The sequence below is a fragment of the Parasteatoda tepidariorum genome, chromosome 7, assembly GCF_043381705.1.
Source record: "Parasteatoda tepidariorum isolate YZ-2023 chromosome 7, CAS_Ptep_4.0, whole genome shotgun sequence".
In the NCBI taxonomy this organism is placed as follows: Eukaryota; Metazoa; Arthropoda; class Arachnida; order Araneae; family Theridiidae; genus Parasteatoda; species Parasteatoda tepidariorum.
In genome coordinates this window covers 86,793,996-86,811,070 of record NC_092210.1, presented here as the reverse complement: position 1 = coordinate 86,811,070, position 17,075 = coordinate 86,793,996, and the positions used below count along the sequence as shown (strand labels likewise).

General features: G+C 29.7%; 1 protein-coding gene across 1 annotated transcript in view; it reads right to left on the bottom strand.

The window, feature by feature from the left end:
- The window catches only part of LOC122270447 (uncharacterized), a gene marked incomplete in the record, with an annotated part of 42,041 nt that extends 32,880 nt beyond the window's left edge, over positions 1-9,161 (bottom strand). The window contains 1 exon segment of the mRNA XM_043047794.2: positions 9,003-9,161. Coding sequence (XP_042903728.2) covers positions 9,003-9,042 — 40 coding nt within the window.
- Between the last annotated feature and the right edge of the window lie 7,914 nt (positions 9,162-17,075).

Here is a 17,075-nt window from a genome sequence, read left to right as displayed (position 1 = left end):
TACAAGGACACAAATATTATAAATGACTGTAAAAAATTAGTGGAATCCATGCCGAATCGTGTCCAAATGTTAATAAAGTGTCGTGGAGATCATATTATGTACTAAAAATTTTTGAGTTTGTATAAATTTAAATAAAATAGCATTTTCTCTTAGTTTTCTGAATTTATTGAGTTTGTTTCAATTAATTTGCACAAGGGTGTAGATCCCTTCACAACGGCAAATACTTTAACAATTAAATTTAAAAATTTATTTTTAATAGCAAATTTTTAATTGTAGAACACCTGCGAATCTATGTGCGTCATATTTAATCTAAATAGCTGTAAAATTACCGTATTGTATAGTTGTGGCATTTCTGGTTTAAAAAAAGCATAGTTCAGGTATAAAATTTCAATTAAGCCATTTATTTAAACTATTCATTTGCTAATTTTTCTGTTCATGTGGTAACGGTTTAACTGAATTAATTTGATGAATTGTGTGGTGTGGGTGGAGATTGTCTAAACCAAGGCTTCAACAGGAAGAAAATATTTCTGGTACCGTACTGTATATAAATGACATTTTTGTTGAAAAAAGGAGGGGAAATAATCTCGGGTAATAAAACCAAATCGCTGTCACGCCACAGGTCCCTGGTTCGATCCTCGGGCCGGGCAAGGTTGACTCAGTCTTTCATCCCTTCAGTGGGTCGATAAATGAGTACCAAGCATGCTTGAGAACTAAACACTGGGGGTTCTGCGTTCGACCGTAACCTCGGAGGTTACGGTTCGACTGACCACCTGACCGGAACATCTGCTCCTGCACCCCAGAGCCCAAGGTCAAGAAAACTGAGACGGGCACAGCAGGCCTTGGCCCTCCATGGACTGTCGCGCCGCTGAGTTAAGTTTAGAGTTTAGTTTAATAAAACCAAAACATACAGTATTTAATAATTCATTTTTTCGCACATATCGTAACGGTTTACCAGAAATTTCGGTTTTTAAAATTACAGTTTTTATTACCACATTTAGTAAAAAATACAGAACTGAAAAGTAAATTTAATAAAATAAGTGGCATTATGCCATGCTCTAAGGTATCATGATTAAATTGCCTCATTTATCAAATTTTATCACACATTATAAAACTATATTTTATTGTTAATTTTACCTAAGTGATTCGGTTAAAAAAAATACCGAGTTTTGTGGTGTTCCCATGAAGCCAAAAACACTTTAAATATTACCGTTTTCTGGTAGTTTTAACCATGCCTTTTTTTCAGAGTGAATAATTTTTCCGCTCACAATTTATTAGTTTTCATCAAGGTTCATTTATATTTCATTTTACTATGCTGATGTTTGAACACTCTTAAATAGAAACTAGGAAATGTTAAAATCAGAGTTTTAACTTGATTGCGTAAAGTAAAAGAAAAAATGATGCTCTTAGTCTGGTGAGAACAAAGAATCCTCTTTTTTGGATGAAGGTTAAATTTGTTGACATAAGAAGAAACTGCGGCTAAATCAGTCCGCTTTCAGGGACGGAACAAAATTACTTCCTGACTTTCATTACTCTGTTACCTCTAAGTATCATCACTTACCACACCGAGTATAGGATGAACTTTTTTTAAATTAAATTTTTGCCATTGCATTTGCATTCTGTTTTAGTAAGCGGTCATTTTAATCATGCATATCATTTAGCCTTTAAGAGCAATGAACTCTTTCATACATTAAATTTATGCCAGCTTTCTATTTGTGGATGCAGCCTCCAATGGTTGCAAATATTATATTAGTTCCATAAACGTATTTTCCATAGATGTTTTTTTTATATGAACTGTACAATATTAGAAATTCAAGAAAAATGTTAATTTCATCAGAAGGTTTGAAATAAATTGATCAAGAATTGTTTATATCATGCTTATTATTCTATTTATTTATTTACCAAAACTCGAGATTGGAATTTTCTAAGGGTTAAAACTCATAAAAAATAATGCATTTAAAGTGTTCAACTTATATTGAAAAGATATACAATATTTAGAAATAGCTGTATATTTTCGTTGAGTCTAGGTCTATTATTACATTCCGAATATAAAGTAAATTTTTATACGTAATTTATTTTATAGAATCAGCATAAAATAATTTATGCAATTATATTATTGTATGATTTTTCAAATAATTGAGCTACCTGCAAAATTCGTTAATTCAATCTAATTTAAACTTTTTTTTTTTTATTTTGTTCGAAAAAATAAAAGTTCAAAAATAATTAGTTCCTTAAAACTTAAAGTTTTTTTTAAACAAAATAAAATTTTATTTTGTATTGCAGTTGATTTGGTAAAGTAGAAGCTATGAAAACTGAAATCAGCGAACCTAGCTAAAAAATATCATTGGCTCAAAAATTCCACTGTTAATTTTAGAAGAATTCTTGATCAGATGGATTTAACATATTTTTTTAAACATTTTATGTAAAACATTTGATAGCTTTATTTCGTGAAATGTTATTATTCTTTATTTCAGCCTTGTGAAACATAAATTCTTAAAAAAGAATATTAAAAAATATTTCTACTTCTGAAAAATTATAAGTAAATTTAAAAAAAAAATATTATTAAGAGTAAAACTGAAAAAGGTAATAAATGAATAATTTTATTTAACAATTAGAATAGTTTTTGTAAAGCTTTTCAGAATAGAAGTCAAAACTATCTGCTTTTTAGTGGACCGTACTCTATGTTGTGAGTTTCACAAAATATTACAGTTTCGCTCCTTATCACATAAATTTAAATCGTTGCAAGTATTTAATAAATTCCCTCTAAATCTTTCAAAAAATAGAAAAAGCCACAAAACTCAAAAACTGTTATGCAAACAAAAAACACATCACAATTTGCTTTGTAATGAAAAAAATGCTAAATTGCTTTTATAATAAACAACAGTCAAGTTGATGAAAGACTAAAAAGCAAAGACATCAAGAAATGTCAAATGCCAATCTTGAATTAACGCTTTAGTTCAACAGACATCTTAAGTAATTTTTTTTTACGGGTTCGGAATTCTTGAAAATAAATACTACAATGGTTCTTATTTTAAATTTAGTTTCCCTTCCGCTCTTCAAATAATTTCAATAAATTTTTAAAATAACAATTATAAAAATTTAAATAAACTTAATTAAATATTATTAAAAGTATGTAACTCATTGAAATAACTACAATAAATGTTCAAAAAATTTTATTTGAATTATTATAATTGTCTAACCTAGATTGGTTTTTAGCGGACCAAAGTACCCAATGTTCTAAGTTTCACAGAAGGTCACAGCTAAGTAACTACTAGTAATTATTAAAGATCTAACATTGTAGTATAATATATATGCCGCGTTTTCCTATTCTTATGAAAACAAACTCTAAAAGTTAAAGTAGTAGAGTCCTAAAAATTACTTAGGAATGCTAAAATACAACTTGTTGAAATAAAAATGGCAAATTTTTTTCTTTCATAGGATTTGTAGTACTTGTGATTCAATATGTTGATTCAACGAACAAACAAAGCTGTTTAATTGCTTTAAAAAATTGCTCCAGATCCATGTGTACAGATTGAATAAAATGTATAGAAGTAAAAGGTTCCACGAAGAATATCGAAATTTCTATATGCCTTTATGGGTAAGTTAGCCAACAGAATACGTGCCCAAATGAAGAGTTAACACTGCGTCATCAATTGCATATTAATGAAAACATATTAATGTAACTTTTATTAATCTGCCAGAAAAAATTACATCATATCATCAAAATTACATTAACACTTTTCTTTTAAATGTAAATCCGAAAGATTATGAAGAAAGAAATATTAAGTACCATTAACAAGAAATGATTACCGTAAACCGGGGCGAGTCTACCCATCCAGGGGCGAGTCTACCCATTTTAGTTTTATTTAATTTTCGCTATTTTAAATTGCAAATAAAATTTTTTCAACCGACGGAGGACTTAGTTCAGACTCTAAGGAAGATGGCGCTGTAGTAGTTTGATTGTCTTTTATCTAGGAGAATTAAAAGATTTCCTTCCACCATAATTTATTAGTGATTTAAGTTTCTATCACTATATCTAGAACTATAAGATGGAGGGACATTTCGAAATGAAATGGTAACAAACAGTTGATATTAGAGGTGAATAACATACCACTTTAGGTAAATACCACTTTTTTCATAAAACCACCTTTTGTACCACTTCAATTATAAAAATCGGGTTAAGAGTCCAAATTAATTGATCAAATAGTATGATTAATTAATTAAAAGATCTTTTCCGTAAGTTATCCTTATTAATTAATCCTTAATTAATTTTTTTTTCAAAAATATCTAATTTGATTCTAGCTTAACGGATGAAAAAAATAAATTATTAAATTCATATTATTACTAACGAGATTTCTTTTTATCTATTTAAGGTTTATTTATTTGTCCACACTTTTTTCTTGAAATCTTTTCTTGGAGTCTTAAGTCTTCAAAACTGGTAACTTTTAATTTGTGATCGGTCCCTAGGTGTCAGAACTGGACAAATATCATATCGCAACAANTTTTACTTCATAAATATCCTATATAGTAACTAAAATAACAATTTAATAGTAAAATTTGATTATTTACAATGTTAACATTCATTTTAGTAGAATGGGTAGACTCGCCCCATACGAGAGATTTGTCAGCAGTTCTATAAAAATATACAGTAACAGCGTAACTGTTAATATTTTCTAAAATCGATTTCACAGCTTTAAAGAGGGATAAATAGCGATTCCGAAACACCTATTAAAAGCCTTTTTTCTTTAATATTTACAAAATTTTGACCACTTGAAAGTTGAGAAACTGAAAAAATGGGTAGACTCGCCCCGTTTTACGGTAAGTATTGTTAACAATAAAGTTTTGATGGAGCAAATGCTGTACTTCAAAACAATGTTATGAACTTTTATATGAATTATTTTCTTTTGCACAGTGGTTGGAGAAAAATATTTTTTCTTCTCTCTCTTTGGTGCCTCAAATCAAAATATGCTTCGGGCCTGTCAGATAGCATAATTTTTGAGTCCTGGCAGGGTGTCGCATGTTTTAGGATATCATTTTAGAAACTGTTCCAGCTTGCATATAAAGCTGGATTTAAAAAATAAGTATCCAATTAAGGAGTGAAGTGAACTAGAATTGCACTGTCCGAGAGTAACTGTAAAAGCAAGTTCGGATATAAGTGACCTAATCGAGTATGGGATTGGGTCCTCTAGTTTTTATACGACAGTTTAGTTTTCATTTTACTTGCATTCGAATACTTTTTAATACTTTTTCACGAAAACTTTTCCAGTTAATCTTATAGCTTTAGGCGTCGTTCAGAACTCTAAATTTCTTTGCAAAAAGAGCATTTTTTCACTCAAAGCTATGATCTAGTAAATTTGAATGGATGCTAATTCCCTAAATCATTTCAATTATTTAATACTTTCGCTCCGGATTTAATAAAAAAAAAAAAAGAATTTTTTTTTAATAAACTTGTAAAAAGTTGTTGTTTCCGTTTAAAAATTTATTGGAAATAAAAAAACAAATATTTATTTTTTTAAGCAAATTCCATTATTTTTTTAAAAAAAATTCTCCACGAATAAATGAAAAAGAAAAACTTTCTGCTTTTAAGCTTGTATGTATTGATTTATTTATAGTAAATGTTCTTTAAAAGTGAAACTTTTTAAACTTATGGATAAAAGAATGTGGCTATAATGGTAAAAAGTGCTATTTTATGTGCCACATAAAAGAACTAGTCGGTCTGCCAGTGTTCGCTGTCGATCCCCAACCCTCAAAGATTGCTATGCAATCTTATATAGTTTGATTTGAGAACCACGCTCGTATTGCTTGCTACTAAGTTAAAACCATTTAAAATAAAATCAAGCGTAAAGCCTTAAGAATTTAATTTAATTATTTAAATATTTAAAGCTAAAACTAAATTTAAAATTTTTAGTCAATAATAAGTTATTGAATTAAAACTTTTAAATTGAAATAAATGATATGCAATAGGAAACCTTGTAGAAACCAAACAATGCCTATGCTTTTGGAAAGCAAAATGTATGACTGCGCATTTAAGTTATGTCTTTCATAACTATCATTAACGCTTTCTTCTGATCTTCTAGCATGTTCTTTTCTTAATTATACGTAATAAAAAAGCATATTATAAAATTATACGTATTATAAAAAGCATAACATTACGACTAACACTCATTTTTAAATGAATAATGATAGCAATGATTAAAGTTATCATTATTGAACCAGAATAAGTATGATTGAAACTTTATATAGAACACTTTTCTTGTTGATACTAACTATTCGCTTTTCGTTTTTAACCTTTTAATTCTTACCAACTTATATCTCAGTTTGTTTCCACTTTTTGATGACCAAGCGAGAAAACAATTTTCATTCAGAAATTTGAAAACATTTACGTTTACGCTATTTAAGGTTTACTGGATCACATTAAATTTCTAAAATTTCTCATAATTAGAGAAATCAATTGAATATTTTTAATTTTTTAAATGAGAGTAATAAGCTCCCTAAAAACAGTTTGATAGGAAGCTTTTTCCATTTCTTAGACACAGAATGCTTTTCAGGACAAATTAGAATTATTTTCGTTTCGAGCTTGCAGAACGTTTTTCCAATCAAAACTTTCACTCAATATATATNGATCAAACACTTCGTTTGTTTATTTGTGGCTTGAAGTTAGGCTCGCAGAAAATGCCGTTCATGGGTTAAATTTAGTAGGAATAACACAACCTGTGATGTAGGCTATAGTATACCCAATTAGAGAAATCAATTGAATATTTTTAATTTTTTAAATGAGAGTAATAAATTCCCTAAAAACAGTTTGATAGGAAGCTTTTTCCATTTCTTGGACACAGAATGCTTTTCAGGACAAATTAGAATTATTTTCGTTTCGAGCTTGCAGAACGTTTTTCCAATCAAAACTTTCACTCAATATATATAAATGTCTCTGAAATGAGATGGAACGTAAAATATGTGAAAGTGAGAAAATATTGCATTCATTAAATGTAAGTTATGGCGGGAAAAAATAGTTCGATCAAAAATCAAAATCAAAGTGCGTTGTAAAACCTTAGAGAACGCATATTTTCATCAGTCAGATACCTCATTAATTAATGAAACACCGGTTGCAGATTCGTGTTTCTGATACCACAATAGTTTTGTCAAATGAAATGCAGCCATAAAACGAGAGAGAAAAAAAGGAACAGATACATGATAAATTACCTTTTGTTTGAATATGGCCGTCTTTCCAAACGCTCCAAAACATCAATTAAATTAGAAAAAGGCGTTAAGAGTCGATGTAGTTAGGTGTTTGGAATGCCTTATCTGCATTTTATTAGGTGATACTAATGAATAGAGTTGAGGTATTTTTAGTGCGACAAGTTTATTTAGGTTTAAAAATAAATTCAGCATTGTCATTTTTTAATTAGAACATTCGAAACGATCAAAAGAATTTGAAAGGCAATCAAAGAAGTAATTACAATATTTAAAGTTGATTCATTCCATTGTATAGAAGAACCCTTATTTTCTGATATCGTTTACTTTTTTATAGATTAAATATCACTAACACTTTAAGAAAGAATAACTTAATTCAAATAAATAAAATTAATGTTTTTTTTCTGTGCAACAGATTCGTTTTCGCTTAAAATCAATTTCATAAAATGTTATTCGTTTTAATTAAGTTATTACAAGCGATCAAAAAGATATAAAACTCCAATGAAAATGTGCAAACTATACATAAAGCGAGAATTCGTACTATTGATATCGTTTGCTTTTATTTATATACATTTATCTTTTTAATAACACAAATTGGCAATCTTTGAGACGTAAATTAAGTATTAAGGAAAACTGGCATGGCATGTAGAAAAAACTTTTCATCGATGAGACACTGATAGTGACAAAATAAATAAACATTGATTACGTAGCTTTCAGTAAATATTACGGCGATGGATGTAAATGGAAGTATTTAACTTGAAATAAGCAGTATGAAAGAATTTAAAGTAATAACGTTCAATACATGCTGTTCAGTGTAAAAATAATTAAATAAAAGTGAATCCAATTTCAATATTTGTTTATGTATTTTGTATTGTTATTATTAAATAATTTTTGTTATATTTCCTTAAAATTGTATTTAATGCTTATTACTATAGGTTTATTCAAAGTTAAAAACATTGTTATAATAAAGTTATAATAAAATTGTTAAATATATAATGAAAAAATAATAAATAAAGAATTATTTTTTCGAACATTTTATTGAATATTTTCTTTTTCAGTATGTTAATTATGTTTTTCTCAGTTTCAGTCTCCCTATTATTTTAAACTCAGCAACCTTTTCAATATAAAGCAACCTGAAAATGTGGAGGAATTTTTTTTAAAAAATAATAAATAAAATAAAGAAGTAAATAAATGTAAGGAATATAATTTTTTTCTAATTTTAAAACTCAGTACATTTTTACAGCTATTTTACTTTATTATTATTTCAGTTCATGATATTTGTGGCATTTTTTGAAGTTTAATTTTCTTAAGCAATGTAATAAAGTTTTTAAAATATAAGTCTTGTCAAATTATAGTTACCAGAAAAATACAGCATTAAAAACCGTAAATGAAAGGGGAAAAATTATTAAGTTTTTAGTTTTAAATTATTAGTTTTGAATTATTAGTTTTAAATTATTAGTTTTAAATTATTAGTTTTAAATTATAGGTTTTAAATTATTAGTTTTAAATTATAGGTTTTAAATTAGTAGTTTTAAATTATAGGTTTTAAATTATTAATTTTAAATAAATTTTGAAATAAAAAAATTTTAATTGAACTTCAACAGGCTTATAGCGCTCAATTTTTTATCAATTACAATTTTCTCAGTTTCAGTCTTTCTAACCCAATCCGAATATAATATTTTCAGCATCCGAAAATCTAAGAGAACATTTTAAAAAAATAATTAGGCAGTTAATAAAATTAAGTAAACTTTTCCAATTTTAAAATTCTACACCAGTTAGTAAAATAGCTTAAAAGGTCAAATTAAAACACTTACCTATGAAGTAAAAGAGTAAAGAAGAAATATTAGTATCCATTTTTTTTCTCCTTTTTGTTCTAAAATTACACTCAAGCTGCTCTCCGAGAATGAGCTTATTTCCGAATAAACAGAGGTAGAACAAGTGTGGTTTACTTTACACATTACTTTCGAAGCGGCTATTACATCATCATCTAGCGGGCGTGGTTACCTTCCATCGACGCATGCGTTCTATTAAACAAGAAATAAAAATAAGAAATGTCTGGACGTTTAAACTTCATTCATTATTTATCAGTGGATGTTTATTTTATGGTTATTTTTACGTTAGGAGTTTTCAGTTCTGGTTAAATATTTTCTTTTTTCTTCTTATGATTTTTAAAAAGAGATTAAAAGGAGATTTTCTTAAAAGAGAGGATAAGAAAGTCAATCTTAATAAAATAAACAATATAGAAGTTAATGTCGAAACAAAATATTGAAATGGATAAAAAAAAAATGCAAAAATATATTTTGGATTATATGCCTGAGGAAAAAGACATTATTGAATTTTCCTCCCGTTGGTGACAGCTATGATTTTCTTTTTCTCCCAGAAGTCTTCAACGAAACCATAGGATTTTCCTGGAACTTTGACAGATACAATTGATCACTATCAAAGCACCAGAATTTTAAGTAAAATTTTAATTTTTATTCTAGATCGAAGTCTTCAAGACAGTTAACTAGTAAGTATAAACGTAGATGAATATTTTTTTGAAAAAATAAAACCTTAAATTTTGCCATAAGTTCACAATTTAGTTAGCGAAAATATGGGAAGTTGACGTAAAGCACTGTGGCACACGGATATTCGTTTATTGTCTCATGGATAAGTGTTGGCAAGATTTTGAGGAGAAAAAAGAAAGAAAGATGAAAAAAGACTTTTTTTTCTGAAAATGCATTTAATCTCTATTGTCTCAAAAATTAACTAGTCTTGTTTTGATTCAGAAATTTGTGTTTCTAGCAGATGTTTTTAACTATGCCAATGAGCTCAACGCAACTCTGCAAGGAAAAATAATCACTATTTTTAAGGTACGATGCAAAAGAAACGCCTCACTTCTAAAATTTAAATTTTGACAGGTTGCATTTTGAAAGATAATATTGAATGCGCTCCTAGCTTGCATAGTATTATGAATCTTTTCTTGTTCAAGAAGAAAACTTTTATTGGAATCAAAATCATTTTCAAGACTGTGGCACCTCTAAAATTTCAATAAAAGAAAGAGAATAACAAATTGATATATCAACATGGACAGAAACTCAATTGTTATTCATTTTCGGATTTGCATTGGAAAAGAATATCCAAAAAATGTCAAAAGAGCTGTAAAACATCTAATGTCATTTGTTTCAACTTATGTATGTGAAAAATATTTGTATGCTACAAAAACAAAAATGTATGGGATGCTGAACAGATTTAAACAGATAGAAAAAGAGTACGTAAAAGTACTTTGAAATTAAAAACACACTCATGTTCTGCTGTTTTAAGTCGAATTAAAAAAAAATCGAATAAAAATTTCTTGACATCTGTAAGTATTTTTAAAAAATTATGACGAACTATTAGATGACGAACTATTCAACTGAAACTAGGTTTCAATGAATCTATTGGTGAGCAAAAATTATTTAAAAAATGTAAAATGCCTGTTTTATTAATTAATTGACTTCATTAAAAGAAATTTACTAACTTGGCAAGGAAATGCTGCAACTTTTGCTCAAGCTCTAAATAAAGCACGTATCCTCGTATTTTTGTCACTCTGAATTAAGTTTCTTTAATTTTAATTTTTTTTTAAATTTTCCTTTTGGCGATAACCTTCAGCATTATCCTTGTTTTTAGAATAGAGATACGTACAGAAAAATATAACTCCAAAAATTGTCATTTATATGTTTTGTTCTAGTTGTACATAATTAAATAATTTTTTTTTTTAAATTTTGTACTTTAAGCTTAAATATGGATTAATATTTAAAAAAAAGGCTCTATTTTAAAAAATGAAAGTCCATTTCGAATTAATTAATTTATTTAATGTTTTGTTTACGTTTTACAACCTAATATTAATATATAATTTAGACCCTTTCGAAGCATAGTTAGGGGATTTAATAAGTTTTTTTTTTTTTGCTGCAAACTTTATTTGAAAATATTGCTAAAATTAATTTTATGTATCATTTTAAATATGGAGGAAAAAAAGACAAACATCTATTCAAATAGTTTTGATTTTAATACTAGCATATATTTTCAATCTTATAATGATTACTAATATGCTGCTTTCCTTGCAAATTAGCATATGTTGTCATTTTTTATTAAATGCTGCATATTTTACTTTTCTTAGCGGAATCAGTAAAATAACTATGATGCTTTCAGCATAAATATGAAATTTCCGTAATAGAAACAGTAGTTTTGTATGGCGACTCAATTTATTATCTTTTAAAATTCATATATATATATTTCTCTATTTGCATGCAATTGACTTAATATAGAATTCAACTTATTATCAATATAACCACTGCCTCAGGAGTTTAATGTCCTAATTTATTACAAAATTTACACAGAAAGTTTTAATTGAACACTTGATACAAGTTTCTATCCAATAAAAAAAGTAACAGGGGTGATAAAATCCTATAATAAGTGGAAAAGAAAAAAAATTTCAGTAGAAATTTCATTTTTTTAAAGTCTTTTGGTTTCGGTAATAAAATAAAAATATATATATGTAATAACAGGGCTACAACCCTGTTATCAGTGTTGTATTTAGCTTAAAATAATTGCAGTCTTAAGCCATCAGACGTTCTAAGCAGGTTTATTTAAATGTAGGCTGGTATTGCTAACAGTTCACGTCCCCACTCCTGCAAAGGAGGGGGAGTGGACAAGACTCCGGACAATTCCGGCACAGCTTATCAGGATCACATTTTGATGAAAAGGACACACAAAACTATGCGTTCTTACGTTTTATACCAACATAGATTTNACAGACATCAGGTTAATTATTATTGAAGTTTGCGTCGGAAGTTTGACCACTTGGATCAGTCTGAGTAGGGACCGAGGGTGTGTGGTATTGGTCCTCGTTAAACTGTTCCACCGTAAAGTGCTCGACTTCGCGTGCAGGTCGTCGGGCTATCAAAGCAGGGGTGTCATCCCCTCTGCAGAGGATCAAAATTGTGATGGCATGTCTTCGGATCATCCTCAGGGATGTTTCCCAGACCGTCACCAATAGCCCATTGTGCAGCTCTAGTGCGACGTAAATGAACAACAACAACTGATGAGATAAATATTTTTTGTTTTAAGAATTTTAATGTGCCTGTAATTTTTTAACCCTTCTCCTTTGTTGTGTATTGAGAGTAGCTAACTTTTTAGTGCGCACAATTCCCCACCTTTTTTCTTAACGTCTACACTGAACCTGCCACTAAACTCATTAAATGGACGCATGATACAAATAATACAGTTATCAATAAATCACAATTTAACCAGGTAAAGGATTTTCGTGCACGATGCCCCCCCNGTTTTTCCCCCCTCTCTCTATTTTTTTCTTTCTTTTTTTTTTTTTTAAGGTTTGAAAATTTTTATAATTTGGATGCAGTTATCTAGAGGTTGAGCCGCATCACATCCAAGTAATTTTTAAGTCAATGTATATAGAAACTGAAATTTCGTCTTTGTAGCATATATTAGGGGAATTGGTAAGCAACGTTGTTTTTAACAGTATATTCGTTTATGTATATTAAAGTCTGGTTTTTGGCATTAAGCATAAAAAAATTCAGTTAATGATGTCAATTTAAGCATAAAAATTTTCAAGAAATTTTTATTTTTTCAATTATTTACTATTGATATATGTAGCAAATTGTTTGATACGTACTGGAGTTTGATTCGTTTTTTCGACAGAGGATTTAATTGTATTTTTTCGAACCCATCTTCACACGTAAGCCGCATTATCATTATATATTTTGAGAGCTGATATAGCAAGGCTTGTGTGTGAAGAAGGTCAATTAATTCTACGCAGTAGTTTTTAGTTGGTGCCCTTTTAAATATGGAGAGCAATAAGCAGCATTTTCGTCATATTTTACTTTTTTACTATAGAAAAGGTAAAAATGCTGTTCATGCCAGAAAGAAATTAACCATTGTGTATTAGAGAAGATGTGTTGACAGTACGCCAGTGCCAGAACTGGTTTGCAAAATTTCGATCCGGCAATTTTGATGTCGAAGATCCACCAAGTTCTGGAAGGCCAGTCGAAGCTGATAAGGCATTAGTTGATGCAAATCGGCGAATCGTGAGATCGGTGAGAGGTTAAATTCATCGAATTCAACTGTTCATGACCACTTGAAAGGCCTGGGTTTAATCTCGAAGCTCGATATATGGGTTCCCCATGTTCTCACATAGAGAAATTTGTGTCGTCGCGTTGACGTCTGTTATTCGCTTCTCAAACGTCACGAAAATGATCCATTTTTGAAGTGCATCATTACAAAAAATGGGTTATCTATAACGATGTCAAACGCAAGAAATCAGGGAGCAAAAAAGATGAACTGGCTCAAAGCATTTCGAAAGCCAATATCCATCAAAAAAGGGTGATGCTGTCTGTTTGGTGGGATTTTAAAGGAATAGTTTTTCTTGAGCTTTTACTAGATATCACAACAATTAATTCGGAAGTCTACTGTCGTCAGCTGGATACGCTGAGTGATGCACTTCAACAGAAAAGGTCAGAATTAATCAACAAAAAAGGTATAGTGTTCCACCAAGATAATGCGATACCTCATACAAGTTTGGTCACTCGCCAAAAGCTTTTACACCTTGAATGGGATACACTGTCACACCCACAATATTCGCCATATCTGGCGCCTTCGGATTATTATTTGTTCCGGTCACTGCAAAACTTCTTGGACTGTAAAACCTTTACTTCAAATGAAGAGGTCAAAAATCAAGAATTTACGAGATGCATACTTCCCTTGTTAGATTATTCAGCTTTGTTCTTTTGCTGATTATATCACATTTTGAAAAGCAGAACTGCTTTAATTCATCTTACTAGTAAGCCACTAAGATCGAACAGAGTGACTATGTGATTCCGGGTGAAAAATGTCAAACTAAATCTCATATCAAGAACATCATATACAACCACTGGAAACATGAATGGAGGTCTAGCGACAAGTGAGATAAATTTATTAATTCTTTAAAGACCCTAGTATAAACCGTCTGCAGGCCAATTTCTGCTTAAACCAGCTGCATAATGGCTGTTCGGGACCTATCAACAAAAATATTTTAGAAAACCAGCTTCGTATAATTACTGTGGAGTGAGATAGGGCATTTAACATCTCATTAAGCTCTGTCCAAGATAGCGGGCAATTCGTGGAACCTACATCAATGTGCGTGAAGAGGAACACCAATGTTTCTCTATATTGGTCTGCAGAAAAATTGTGATTTATATAATAAAAACAAACTCTTGAGGACATTTTAGCCCCTGATCAACTGACCCCAGTCATGAACGAACAATAGAACATGTCATCTTGATTTTATACTGTTTAACTTTTTACCTTTTCTACATTTTGAACTTTTATCTGCATGTGATTTTAGACTTCCCCGACTTTCATTAAAACTTTTACCTTTATCCATTTACACTTATGACTTTTAGCTCTCATTGACTTTTAGTTTAGTGATTTTATTTTCATCTTTAATTTTCTAAGTATTATCATCATTTTAATTCTTGCCATTTACACTGGTGCTTTTGGCTTTCATTGATTTTAAATCATGTTTTTCGTTATTTTAATTATTAGCTATTTCACTTCTAACTTATAGCTTACATTGAATTTCAGATATTCTAATGATTCATCATTGTTTGGACTAGCCAATTTCAACAGTCATTTAATATATCTTTTGATTGTTTTTGACATCTTGACTTTAATCCTTAGACTTGAATCTTTTACCTTTTTTTAATGAAAGCACTATTACAGCTGACTTGTTCTGCTGCTACTAGGCTACCTGTTCTCGTTGATTAATTTGTATAACAGAAAGTAACCTGACCTCTCTACTGATACATTGGAACATATACCTTGAAACCATTAGGCATAACGTATTACTTGAATTCGAGCCCGACATCTTGAGGGGATTTAATTATCAACTATGTCAACCTTCATCTATCAAAAGTTACTTCAAGATGGGTTCAAGTTAATAAGTCTTATATACTAGTGGTTTGTTATTTAGTATTTGTAGTGGTAGTTACGCCACATTACTCCCCTTCCAGAATTTTATCTGTGATAGAATTCGATGAACGGATACCACTAGTTGCTGTTTATTTATTTATATCAATTTTGCTCATTATATTTTCTTCATTTTTTATAGCATTTCGCTCATATTTTTTTCCCTTCATTTTTTGTTTATAGCATTTCGCTCATTATTTTTTTTCTTCAGTATTGATTATTGTCCGGGAGACTTTATTTACTTCACCGGATTTTTACTTATTTACTTTTTCTTTGAGCAGTAAATTATAAAGCAAATCAACTGTTTAATGTGGACCATCCACCAATGTTGGCATGCTCATATCACGTCCGGGTCACCATTGAGGGGATTTAATAACCGACTATGTCAACCTTCATCTTTCAAAAGGTATCTCAAGATGGATTCAAGTTAACATGACTTATATACTAGTGATTTGTTATTTAATATTTGTAGTGGTAGCTACGCCACAATCTAACACACTTTTGAAACATACCACGTATATGGTTTGTGGTGTTATCAACATATATTTAGTGTAATATTTTAACTTTTAATCTTCGTATACCCTCCAGGGGTGGGTTGCGGTTCAACTTCTACTAGTCATCTCATAAAAGCCGAAAGAGAGTTGGGCACGTTATTAATGAAAAAAAAAAAAAAATGGCACAAACAAAATCAACCACTGTTTCATCAATGATTGAAGTCAATAACTGTAATCTTGACAGAGTTTTCACCTACCCTGGTGCAATTTTTAATGATACTAACAATATTTCAGGTGAAATCTAGGCTATAAAAAGGAAATACATGTTTTTATTGATACCAATAGTTATTACTTATTCAAGAAAAAAATTCTAACTAAGGAAATCAAGTTGAAGATTTATAATACCTTTAGTTACGTATGGTAGTTAGACTTGGACTCCAACAAATTAAGGCGAATCCAACTTGCTATGATCTTCAAAAGTAAAATTTTGAGAAGAATTTTCAAACCTATTAAAGTAAGTAATCACAAGAGGGAAGAAGAAATAATCCTAAACTTGAGCATTTAATCAGACAAAACAACGTTATTCGATTTATTAAATCCAGACGTTTTACATGGCTGGGGCTCATTGAAAGATTAAATGCTAATAAAAATCAAAGAAAACTTTTAAATTGGAAACCATTGAACTCGAGATCAAAAGGAAGACAGAAAAGAGATGGTTGGATGATGCCAACAAAGATATAACCACCTTGAAGGTGAGAAACTGGAAGTCAAATCCGAACTATCAGAAAGTCGGAAAAGATATTTGTTTGGCAAGATAAGGCTCCAAGCGGGTTGTAAAAAAGATCTCCCTTAGAACGTGCTTGAGGCACATATCGACGGTAGGTCCCAAGTCTATGTGGGAACCCCAGCACAGATTAATACTGTATAGGTAAGGTCGATAAGGTATGACTAAGACTTCGGAAAAGGGACTAACGAAATATTATTTCGGAGATCAGGGTAAACTTCAGAACTGACTTGAAAGTCAAAATTCATACAGTCACAATGATTTAAGAATTTGTAGAATTTGTATAACAATTCAAAAATAAAAATTGTGATTGAATTTGATCTGTACAATATCATATGTTATGTCCAACAATAACTATTGTAAAATATACACTACCGGTCAAAAGTTTGCGAAAATTTTGAAATCTACAAAAAAAAGTTCTAAATTCAAATGTTCATAGAACTGCGAAAAATCATTCAAATGGCATGAAAATTTGATATGTTCTAATGTGAACTCTTTACAGTTAGTTACATATGATCAAATTGCAATACTTTGTTTTTTGCGAACTGAATCCACCTTTTCATCATGAGTTGTTTCTATGGTGAAAAAAGTTGTTAAGTTTGAACACTTGCCAAACTTGCAAAAAA